General features: G+C 53.6%; 2 protein-coding genes across 2 annotated transcripts; both read left to right on the top strand.

The window, feature by feature from the left end:
• Positions 1-3,237: 3,237 nt before the first annotated feature.
• On the top strand, positions 3,238-4,986 carry LOC109862203. The gene has a single exon (XM_020442188.1). It carries the CDS (start codon positions 3,238-3,240, stop codon positions 4,984-4,986), a length of 1,749 nt encoding a protein of 582 aa, XP_020297777.1.
• Positions 4,987-8,834: 3,848 nt separating this feature from the next.
• LOC109862204 lies at positions 8,835-9,647 on the top strand. The gene has a single exon (XM_020442189.1). It carries the CDS (start codon positions 8,835-8,837, stop codon positions 9,645-9,647), a length of 813 nt encoding a protein of 270 aa, XP_020297778.1.
• Positions 9,648-12,027: the final 2,380 nt, after the last annotated feature.

The raw sequence follows: 12,027 nt of genomic DNA on the forward strand, positions 1-12,027 counted from the left end.
TGGTGTCGAATCGATCGGTGTCGAATCGTACTGTGGTCAAACGGAACACGCCCCCCCCCCCCCGAACCAGGAGGGCGGTAACACGCCACCAAAACCAACGGTTCACCTCGCAGAAAAACTTCCACCGCACAAGCCTCAATCTTACCTTCGCAGTTATACACACCGAAAACTTGACAATACTTAATCGATCGGTTGACCAGTACTAGAACTCCCCCTCCTGGGCGCCCGATTCTGTCCTCTCTCATCGTGTCGAATCCTTTTACAATAAAGGAGTTTGCAGGAGTGAGCCACGTTTCTGAAATTAAAATAAAATTGTAAAACATGCAGTGGTGAGTTAGTTTAGCAAATTTTGGTAAAACCGATTTTGCATTTCAATGGACAAGGCCGAATGGATTATGCTTAATCTTTAACCTTTGATTAGCCATTATTAATAGTTACCTAGTTTTCAGTTATTGTTAATTTTGAGTGTAAGTTAAGAGTGTTACTTATACGCTTAAGCAGGGTGTCAATATTGTCCATTCTCATTATGTGGTCTACCAGCTTGAGCACTTGTTCCTTGACCTCCTCTTCACAAAAGCGGGACCCGGGCGGCCACATCCATCCCAACGAGCTGACTGATCCAGAAGCAACAGGCGAATTTACCAGCGTAATCCCACCACGGCTGGGAAGAGGGAAAAAATTCTTCAGTGTCTTCATCGGAACGAGAGTATTTCCATTTCCCTCAGTTCTGAGGACCACTGACCGGGCCTCGAAGAAAGGAAGATTGTCGAACGCCATTACTCTGGAGATTTCTACCTGCCGTTTGAATACAGGGCACTACTGGTCCAGGGTCGCGTGTGTTCCCTTGCAGTTGACACACAGCTTTTCGATGGGACACGAGTTATCCCTGCTACTTTTGTGGTTGCCCGCACACGTCAGGCACCGAGAGTCATTTTCACAGAACTTGCTCAAGTGACGAAAACGGCCACAGTTGAAACACATCCGGACCGCCGGGACGTACGGTTGAACCGGGTTGACTGTACGAAGAATCATAAGAGATTCTGGAAATAATTCACCTGCCACTTCCAAGCACACCGTCTTGGAATCGACCCATTCCCTCGTAGATCTATCGCGTCTCCGCAGTCGGAAAAGCTTCAACAGCATTACGTTGGAGTTTTCATCTTCAATGATCTGTTTCAGTTCTTCCAGGAACATGTCTAACGGAATTTCTCTCACTAGAATCTTCCTGCTGAGTTTGTATCTGGGGATGAAAGCACTCATTCCCGCCTCCTTCACGTACTTGTTTGTCAAAGAAACATTAGCCGTTGCTTTTGACGGGAAAATTGCCTTTCACGTATTTCGGCCACATCTGTGAACGCTTGTGAATTTCAGGTTAGCTGACGTGAGTTTCTTGGAAATTGTAAGAAGTGAGATCTTTCTCTTTCTCGTATCAGGGGCCGTTTGAACACGAAAGTGAACAACAAAAGGAGCCGGGGTGAAAGCCCGGTACTTCTGTGGCAGGTTATCTCTTACCGTAATAGAGGATGTCCCGGCCTGTGTTAAATGAGGAGCCGGCGTCGAGACCCGACGGGGGCCCTTTTTGTTAGATGACTCCATAGATTGAGGGGGTGAAGGTTCCTCACCGCCTGCTTTACTTTGAACGACGAGACCATTAGCCGGAACCGACGGCGTCGCCGAGTCAGAAACCATTTTCCTTATGCTTTTCTTACTCTTTGCTACTATCGTTTTTGAATTTCGGACAGCCTCCTCGTCCGTGGAAGGATGAGGCCGTTTCAAACTTACAGAGTTCGACGTATCCATTTCCATCCCCGAGGGCGGAGAAACCGACCTCGGTCTCGTAGACGCGTTATCCATGAGAAATAGGCGCAAGTCGTTGCCTATTTCCTCGTAAGCAGGAGAGGGCGGAAGCCCGCCATCCGGCCGAAAATTTCTTGAGAGGTTAGAGGAGGACAGGATTGTGTCTCACACGCGAAAGCACCGGAAAACCCAGAAAAACAGTATTGAGCCACTCCCGGGAGCGACAAGGGACCCCGCTAGAGGGAAAGGGCCACGAGAAAAACACGAAAACACCACCGAGAAAGCACAAAAATCGCTCAACTGCAGGAGAGCGCGGGAAAGCGTGTTCCCGCTCGAATTGCGCCACCGGAAGTCGACCTGTAGATATGAATCCACGAGTCGAGGTGAAGCAAAGATAATATCATTTACGTGACGTCACATGTGGGCATTTCAGCAATTGTTCGGCTAAACGCGGCCTCGTAGATGATATTATCTTATCTTCAAGGCAGTTATCTGAAGCCGTCTATAAACGCGCCTTTGCTTTGCCTACATGTTACGTCATGTAGATGATATTATCTTTGCTTCAAGATAGTTGTCTGAAGCCGTGTCTATAAGTATATATGGTCTAAGGTTGGAAAGCACCTAATAAATATTTAGAATGGCGTAGAGACTAGCAATAAGGGTCCATTGAGCCAAAAGGGCACCAGTAAGGCCTGGTTTATACGGGCAATAACTGCTAACTTATGCCGGAACCGGTAGAGTTTAACTATAGGATTTCAATACTTCTGTTTAGGCCTGGTTTATACGGGCAATAACTGCTAACTTATGCCGGAACCGGTAGAGTTTAACTATAGGATTTCAATACTTCTGTTTATACGCATTCAGCAATTTTGTATACCGGGGCAGCCCTATATGGGCTGAAGGTGGACACCCCAGGGGTTTTAGTGGGTATTTCCCATCAAAGTGCGCTCTGGTGGGGTGAGTCCCACACTACCCTGGCCCACACCTAGTCTGGGTCAGAGTGTGCGTAAATGCATTTCCCCTGCGTAAATAAAAAAGAAAAAAAAAAGGTTCTCGGTTTGGGAATACTCGGTTTGGGGGTCGGGGGGACAGCCCCGGCCTTCCAAGGGCAGAGCTGACTGCCACCGAGCGCGTCCCCAGGTTGCGGATAGGGGAACGGCCTCAAGTACTGAGGTTAGCTGCGAATATCCCTTTCGGGGGGAATAAGCAGTCGCGGACAAACAGCGGTGGATACTGAGGGTGGGGTGGTCGCTCCTGTGGGAAGGGAGCGGCTTATAAAGTGCTCCATTAAACCTGATGAAGTATCCACGTCAAAGGCGAGTGAGTGCCGCCTTAAAAGCGCTCCAACCCTCGGGCAGATCGGGCTCGTTAGGTTTTGTTTACCAACCGATCTAGGTGAAGGGAAACACCGATGTAAAACCAAATGAGTAGAAACCTAATATGATGGACAGCAAGACGAAGAAGGACTTACCGCCCCAGAGTGATCGGACACTCAGGGGCCGACACGGTGGGAGTACTGTCCTTGCTCCCGCCGCGTCGTCATCTAGCGAAGGGCAGAAAGAGGGGTTGACGGCGGGCCTCTCTGGACATTCTGCTACCGCCGCTACAGAGAAGCCACGCGATAAGAGGAAGGCCGACAAAAGTCTTGAGTCGGCTCTTCAAGAGGGTACGGGGACGGCCGATTGCTCCCTCGCTACGATGGGCATCGGCGCCCTCTTTGATCATATGGCTGACTCCCTGGACGAACTTTGGGAGCGACTTTGTCATCGCTCCAAAATGTCTAGGGAGGAGAAAGCTGGCAGGCCGAGGGAGCTCCGGGAAAAGATCATATCAAGTCTCCTGGAGCTCCAAACCCGATTCACCCCTCTCCGTGAGTCTGTTGACAACATCAAGAGGGGTGTCGCCAACATGGCCGATGTAGTAGAAAAAGTTGCTCGGGGGCAGGTGGCCTCTGAGCGACAAATTACGGAAGCCATCCTCCAGGTCAGTGAGAATGTTGATGAGGTTAGTATCTCTACCCTCGCTGACCTGAAGGAAATTAAGAAGGGTGTTGTGGAGGCGCGTGCGGCGATCGAGGAGGTCCATACTGAGGCCTCCCGGTCGCTTCACGCGCTTCACGAAAGCATGGAAACGTCAGTGCGTGCTTTTGCCGACGTTTCCATGCCGAGGCCGGAAGGAGCTACGTGCTCCACTCCAGTCAGGGGGGGGGAATCGGATTCCCCCCTCTTGGCTGGAAGAGATCAAGAGGGTGGTGCGATCCACTGTCTCGGGGGAGCTCCAAAAACTTTTGGAGCGGGGTCTCCCGAGGCAGCCCCCCCTGTTAGTGGGTCTCCGATTCCCCCGCCTGTTCCGATTAGGGCACAGGCGGAGGAAAAGGTGAAGAGAAAGAAGAAGAGAAAAAAGAAGAAGAAGGCGATTAACGCCACCAAGGCGCCTGCGATGAGCGGGGGGACGGCCGCTGGGGCCGTTCGAAGGGAGTCTTCTCCTCCGTTGCCCTCGCCCTCGTCAAAACAGAGGCCGCCTCGCGGGATTCTCCCGCGTACCGAGGCGGTCACCTTGCGTCTCGAGGCTGAGGGCATGTCGTATGCCCAAGTCCTTCGGGACGCGAAAGGCAAGGTGGACCCTAGGTTGGCGGGCGTCTCCAGGGTGCGACGGACCTTGGAGGGGTATCTCTTACTGGAGGTGAAGGACCGCAAATCCAAGGCGGACCTTCTTGCCTCCAGGCTGAGAGAGGTTCTCCCCGAAGGAGTTAGAGTGGCTCGTCCATCCCGGAACGTGGAGATTTTAGTTTCGGGATTGGACGAGTTCACCACAGAGGACGATCTCCGCCAGGAGTTTGAGGCAGAGTTCGGTGGCGGGAGCGGCGTTAGGGTTGTATCCCTGCGTCGCTCCCAGCCATCGGGTGGAGTCGCCTTGGTTCGCTGCTCATTTGAGGCGGCGGCCAAGGCGATTAAAGTAGGCAAATTGCCGGTTGGCTGGGTGGTGGCGAGGGTGCGTGCACTCCGCCCCCGGCCCCTGCAATGCTACAGGTGTTTTCAGCCTGGGCACTGCAGGGCTTTGTGCTCCAGTCAGGTCGACCACAGTGATCTCTGTTATCGCTGTGGCCGGCCGGGGCACGGAGCGGCCAACTGTACAGAGGATGAGAGGTGTCCCCTCCGTGAGGAGTTGGGTCGGGAGTCTTCCCACTGAATGGGTGGGGCCCGGTGCTCGGCCATCGGCCGGGGGGCTCCCGTGCCCGTTAGCAAACCCAGATAAGGGTGGGGAGGATGCGGTTTTCCTTGGCTCCGATATATGGATCCGGGGAGCCGCTCCTCCGTATATCTGGTGCGTTAAGCACCAGATATAGTAGGTGGTGCCTGGTTCTCCTTTAAGAGACCAGGCAATATTAAGGGAAAGCCCGGTCCCCGTTGTTTTGAGCACTAGTTAGCCTCAATTCAGCGGTGGCTGGGCGCATTGTGGGGAGAGGGTTTCCCTCTTGTCTCGCGTTTTGAGACAATTGGGAGGTCAATACTACTATCATGGGGTCAAGTCCGCTTCGGCGTTTGACTTGAGGCCGAGAGGGGTTTCTCCCTCATTGCACTCGGCCCGCAGACGGCGGGGGAGGGTCTGTGTCTTCCCTTCCCCCGATCGTGGAGGAGCAAAGCTCCTCTATTTAAGGATTGGGGGGGCAAAAGTCCCCATACCTATTGGGCTGCCTCTGGGTTGTTCTAAACTGAGGTACCGGGGCAGCCCTAAAAAGGTGGAAGGTGGACACCGCAGGGGTTTTAGTGGGTATTCCCCACCGTGGTGCGCTTTGGTGGGGTGAGTCCCACACTACCCTGGCCCACATCAGTCTGGGTCAAGATGTGCGTAAACGCATTTCCCCTGCGTAAATAAAAAAAAAGGTTAGGTTAAATTAGGTTCCTGGGAGTGGTACACCATCTTGACGTGGTTCCCAGGCTTGTGTACCGTGATGATCTGAGGGGCTATGCCGGCGGGAACTTTGGTTCCTGGCAGGGTCTCCCTTGCCGGACAGGTCCTCAGTGAGCGGTCAGACTAAGAGTGTACCTAAGGGAAGGATACCCTGATCCCAAACCCGGGCAGGACGGGCTCGTTACCCTTGGCTGGGAACCGTTCTAGGAGAAGGACACTCCGAAATTAAACCAACCTTAAAATCATATGGGATGTCGCAATTTAAGGAGATGTTTTTACCGCAGCAGGGGGAACGGACCTCCATCTGCCGGCGTGAGGGAGTTACCGTCCCGGGCTCCCTCTCGTCGTTATCCAACGACGGGCTCTGCGTCGCTTGCCCCGCAGGGACGGCGCAAAATACTGCGTCTGCGAAGGCTGGTGTCGACCCACCAGTGGAGGGAAGGGACTCTCCAATTTTACGATCCGCTAAATTTCAGCGGATCGCGCAGCGCAAGAGTCGCTCCGAGTCCCGCGACAGTCGCCCTTGTGGCCCATTGTGGTACTCGGACGGCTCGGAGAGCGAAGGCGGCGAAGGCAACCACCATCATGCTTCCTCACGATCTGGGGACCGAAAACCGGAGCCCTCGAGCGTTCGGTTTCCGGTGGATCCCGCCGCCATACAGCTGCCGCAGGACGACTCCAACATGAAAGTCGAAGTCGCTTCTGTGGGCAGAGGAGGGGCCCGTCAGGCAACTAAGCCCCAAGATCTCCCCCTTTTCCTGCAAAGAGGGATACATCCCAGGGGGATAAGAGGATCGAGGGAGAGGGCGTCCCTCCACCACCGGGGAGTATGTAGGCCTCGCGGAGGCCAAGCGAAAGCTAAATGAGGGGGAGGAGAGGGAGTTGGAGCTGCGCGCCGAGCGCGAGCTCGCGGAGGACCTTGAGTCCACAAGGGCGGCCACCCGGTCGTTGGGCCCCGCGTTTCTCCCTCCTTCTCAGCCCGAACCGGCTTCACTCCGGGGCTCGCTACCAACCCCGGAAATAATCACGCGGGACATGCCGACGTCCCAGATTGTCCAGCAATCGGGCAAACTGACGGCGTCGGTGGTTAGGATGGCCGCGACCTCCAAGAATCTTAAGGGTACTTATATTAAGCATCTCAAGGAGGCCGCGGTCAACATGGAGAAGGCCGTCTGCGTCCTCTCCAGCCGCATGGACACCGAGGGTGAGGTTCAGCGGTTGGAGGGGCTGAACCGTCGTTTGGACGGCGAGGTGGCCGAGCTGCGAGGCACGATCTCCTCTCTGAGGACCGACAGAGACTGGACAGCGTCTCTAAGGAAAACCTCGTCTTGAAGCGCGAAGTGGACTCGCTTCATGACGAGCTGAAGGATCTGCGGCGGGAACTCACAGCGATAGGTTTCGCTAAGCTCAAGGCTTCCGCCGCACCTCCCGAGGTAGACGTTCCATCTCCACTTCCGCAGCGAGAAGCCAAACCGCGACAACCTAAGGACCGGTCGCGGACCTCCCGTGGTTCGAGTCCATCGCGGGAGATGTACATCTCTCCCCCCCCTCCGAGCACGGAGAGGAAAAGAAGGAAGGAGGCGACAGTCCCCCCGCCGGATACTTGCATCCAGCGGGACAAAGTAGGGCACCCTGCGGCGAAGCCGGTAGAGCTCAAGGATAATGAGTCCTTGCTCAAGGCTCACCGCAGAGAAACGGACAGGCAGATGGCCGAAAAGCTATCTGTCTTCTACGAGCAAGTCGTCCATCGCTTGTCCGTCCGTTCTCCCCTGCGGGGTCAACCGCAGGGAAGGACGGAGGTAGATGTCACGGCAGGGGCGGGATGCAGCGACCTGGCTGCAACCAGTGCAGCAAACTCGCCTGCACCTCTGCCCTCTGCCCCAACAACCTCCGCAGACACCGGTACGGGTCTGCGGAAAAAGAAGAAAAAGAAGAGGAAGACCAAAAAGAGTGGCGGCGGCGGATCCGGGCCGGGAGTTAAGGAGGCGGCCAAGGCCGCATCCCAGGCCCCCAAACCCGCGCTGCCCGCTTCCCCGCCGCCATCCTCCCAACTTTCCGCTCCCTCCACCTCTAAGGACACCTGGTCCCAGGTGGTGGGGCGGAAGAAAGGGAAGCAGAAGCCGGCCCCCCAAACTTCCGCCTCGGCCAAGCCCGGTGGCACCAAAAAGGGAAAAGAACCGACCAAACCGGAAATGGGTGCCGCCAAGGCCACCTCTCCCAAACTAAAGCTGGAAAGGCCACCCCGCTCCGCTGCGGTGGTGCTCTCAGCTCCGGAGGGGGCAGCAGAAGGCTTCTTGGCAGAGGTCCTGAAATATGTCCGAGAGAGGGTGTCTCTCGAGCCCCTCGGTATTCAAGGCCTCCGCCCAAGACGAGCACTCACCAGGGCCATAATCCTAGAGGTCCCTGGTGGGAATAGCGACACCAAGGCGGAAGCGTTGTACAACTCGATGCTCCCCTTGGTGTCCGAGAAGGGGGAACGACTCGCGAGACCAACGAAGACCGTTGAATTACGTGTCCGAAGTCTCGACGAGTCGATCTCCCTCGAGGAGATCAAAGAAGCTGTGGCGTCCGCCGGGGGCTGCCGGTCGACCGAGATTAAGGTCAGCCAACCTCGTGCCTTCCCCGGTGGGCTGTCCACAGCATGGGTGCAGTGCCCACTGACCGCGGCCCGAAAGGTTGTCGAGACCGGGACGCTCAGAGTCGGCTGGGTACGCGCACTCATAGAGGTACTGGAAAGGCGGCCTCTCCAGTGCCACAGATGTCTCCGGCGCGGGCACGTGATGGCCGCGTGCACTTTTACCGCGCCGGAAAAAGACAGAAGGGGTCGCTGCTTCAACTGTGGCGACCGGGGACACAGGGTGTCAACGTGCACGTCGGCACCCAAGTGCCCCTTATGCGCGGATCTTGGGCGTTCCGCAAACCACCGCCTGGGAGGCAGAGCGTGCGCTCCTGCCCCCGGCAAGGGAAAACGGGCGCCCAAAACAGAGGAGTGGCGTCGAGTCCACTTCTCAGATAGAAGAACCGGCCGCTGCACCAACAACTGCAGCGTCTTCCAGTGAGGGGATTGCACCTCCCTCCCCTCCTGAGAGCAGGGCCCTGGAGGAGGATGTAATAAACACCACATAATGTCGTTACTCCTCCAGGACAATTTAAATCACGCCCGCGAGGCTCAGGACCTCCTGGTGCACAGCCTCGCGGAGCTAGGTGGATGCCTTGCGGTAGCGGCCGAGCCTTACTCCGTCCCAGACCACCCGTCGTGGCTGGGGTCGAGGGACGGCTCGGTCGCATTATACTTCCGGTGGGGACATGCGTCCATCTTCTTCTCCCCTCTCGAAAAGGGAGAGGGATTTGTCGCATGCAAATGGGGAGAACTGGCGATCGTGGGGTGTTACTTCTCCCCCACGAGGCCCTTCCACGAATTCGAGGAGTTCTTGAACGGACTGGAGCGGGTGATACGCCGCCTTCAGACCTGTCCTTTACTGGTCCTGGGGGACTTTAACGCCAAGTCGGTGACTTGGGGTTCCCCCAGGACCGATGTACGTGAAAGGGTCCTTGAAGAATGCATGGCGGCCTGCAGCTTTGCCACAGTCAATGAGGACACGCAACACACGTGCGTGAGGCGCAACGGGGGATCCATCGTCGATGTGACCTTTGCTTCCCCGTCCGCCATTGCACGTGTGTCCGAGTGGAAGGTCAAGGACGATCTGGAGACTCTCTCCGATCATCGTTACATTACGATGAAGGTCTCCGAGCTCCCTGGTCCCCCTCGGGGTCGCCACGAAGAAAGACGACACCCCCGCTCCAAAGGTGGGTCCTTAGAAAGCTGGACCCAAGTATCCTGTCCGCCGCTGCTCAGGCCGCGGCCTGGCCAAGTCCACCGGCCGGGCCGCGCGACCTCCGAGCGAAGCTCCGGTGGTTCCGCGAGACGTTGGTTATGATCTGCGACGCAACCATGCCACGTTCTCGCGGGCCACCGAGTCGGAGGTCCGTGTACTGATGGTTGGAGGAGATAGCCGATCTCCGGAGGGCGAGCATTCGAGCCCACCACCGGTACACACATGCCCGTCGCCGACTCCATCGTGGCGACGAGGCAATCCGAGCAGCGGAGGCGGCCTACGAGGGCTATCGCATCGCGCGTAAAGCCCTCAGAGTCGCCATTAAGAAGACGAAGTCCCGAGCGTGGCAGGAGCTCCTCGAGGCGATCGACGCGGATCCATGGGGCCGCCCATACCGCTTGGTAATGGGCAAGTTACGCCCCTGGACCCCGCCAGTCACGGAGAGCCTGTGTGACCGGAACTCCCCAAAATCACGTCCCTAGGCGTTTATCTTAATTATAATTATTTTTTCACGGTCGCCAGTCGGTTTTCTCTGCACTACCGACAAGATTGTCTGTACTCCACGCAGTAATTTAATTTAATACTCACGTAGAGTTTTAATAAGTTTTACGGATTCGATGCCGTCTCTTTTGGATCCTGATTGACACTATCGCTTTTTCGATACTGACTTTATCACCTGGATTATTTCCTTCGAGACCTTTTCTTTCCCTTCTTGTTTGATTTGAAAGTTTTAGAATTTAATTGCTTACCTGTTTCTCATTGGTCGCCTTCTTTTACCTTATTATTGCGCTCTCCTAAATACCCGCACACCGCTTGGATGCTGCTCAGGGTTTTCGCCAATCCGGGATTGTATTTCTGGATGCCTTTGTAATGCACAGAAGCACCGCCAATCACCTGTGATGTAATCTAGTCACCCTAGCTGCTTCACCAATCAGCTTCCGATGTCGAGCTGTTCGCAATTTCCGATGGTGCTTTCTTGTGCAGTTTGGTTCCAATGTTTCGTTAATTAACTCACACGGAATATTAACATTTCAACACTGTTTTATTACACAAACTTTTTACATTAGTTACACTTGTCTCGGCAACTCTTTTATTTTATCCTCTATTGTATGAACAAATTGAATAAATTGTTACTCGGTGTATACGAGGTGGTTAATCCCGAGTACTTATCGCCGCGATCGATTTTTCTGCGATTTCGCGAGTTTTCCTTATATTTAATCGCTCGACCGTTCGTTATCTGACGACCCCTTTTGGCTCAACCCGCGCTCTTATATAGCGGTTTCCCTCTCCCCTATAGCGGGCCTTCGATCCTTCTGGAATCCTCGTGATCAATATTTTTATTGCTTCATCCTTAACGAAATTTTTTCTCGGTTTCCATTTTCTAGCGCTTTTTCCATCATGTTTGCACCTGTGTTATTCCTTAATTTTTTAAAATTGGATCATCGAGGTTTCGAGAAGATTCTATTTCGCTCTTTCTACACCATTCCAGAAGATTCGTCTTTCCGTTTTGCGGATCTGTGAATATATATTCTTTTTTCTAAAATTAAGTTGTTATATTAGTTTTTTAATTATCTTTTTCTCCTGGAATCGTGTATTCGCTTATTTTGTATTGTGTGCGCTTTCTTCTTAGGTTTCTTTTTGGTTCTTCTCATTTTTTATGTTTGCCTTTATTATGTCGAAATAAACAATTAATTTGTATCACGGTTCTTATTTTATTCAAATATATACCTAATATTTATTAATAACACCCATAATAATAATAATACAAAAAAAAATAAAGCAAACGAAAACTAAACCAAAAATTTAAATTCATAGCCATTAATTCATAATAATTTTATATTGCTTATTCCTGACTATGTCGCCTTATCCTAACTTATCTTTCTAATTTCCTTATACCTAAAAAATTTTATTTTTTTGCATTTTTGGCATTATTGTTTTCGAATCTTTCTGGGCCATTCAAATCTCCCGGTCCGTCCAGAAAAGGTCCGTCTGGTCGATGGTGCTGCCCTCTGATGATTCGTTCTCGGCCTGATCTCGTGCGCCCTCTTGTATCATTAACACGAGACGTTGCAACTGCGCCTGCGCCTCCTCGTTGGCCATTTCCATGAGCCGCTCTTCTTCTCGTGCGCGCTGCTCCCTCTCGCGTTGGCTGTCCGCCAATCGGATTTCGTCTCGCGAAGGCAGTTCGTCCGACGGTTGCACCTGGACCCCCAGTTGTTGGAGAGGGTGGTCTCGACGGGAGCGGTGCACTTAGACACCGTTCAATTGGACACGTTGCAATTACACACGTTGCAAATAGACCCAAAATTTTAGACACGGTGCATTTGGACACGCAATAAAATGCGCACCGTTCATTTAGACACCGTTCAAATGCGCACTGTTCATTTGTACACAGAAATATGCGCACCGTTCAATTAGACACCGTTCACTTGCGCACCGTTCGTTTGTACACAGAAAGATGCGCACCGTTCAATTAGACACC

This window comes from Pseudomyrmex gracilis, unplaced genomic scaffold, assembly GCF_002006095.1.
Source record: "Pseudomyrmex gracilis isolate BER0280 unplaced genomic scaffold, ASM200609v1 scaffold_1492, whole genome shotgun sequence".
NCBI lineage: Eukaryota > Metazoa > Arthropoda > Insecta > Hymenoptera > Formicidae > Pseudomyrmex > Pseudomyrmex gracilis.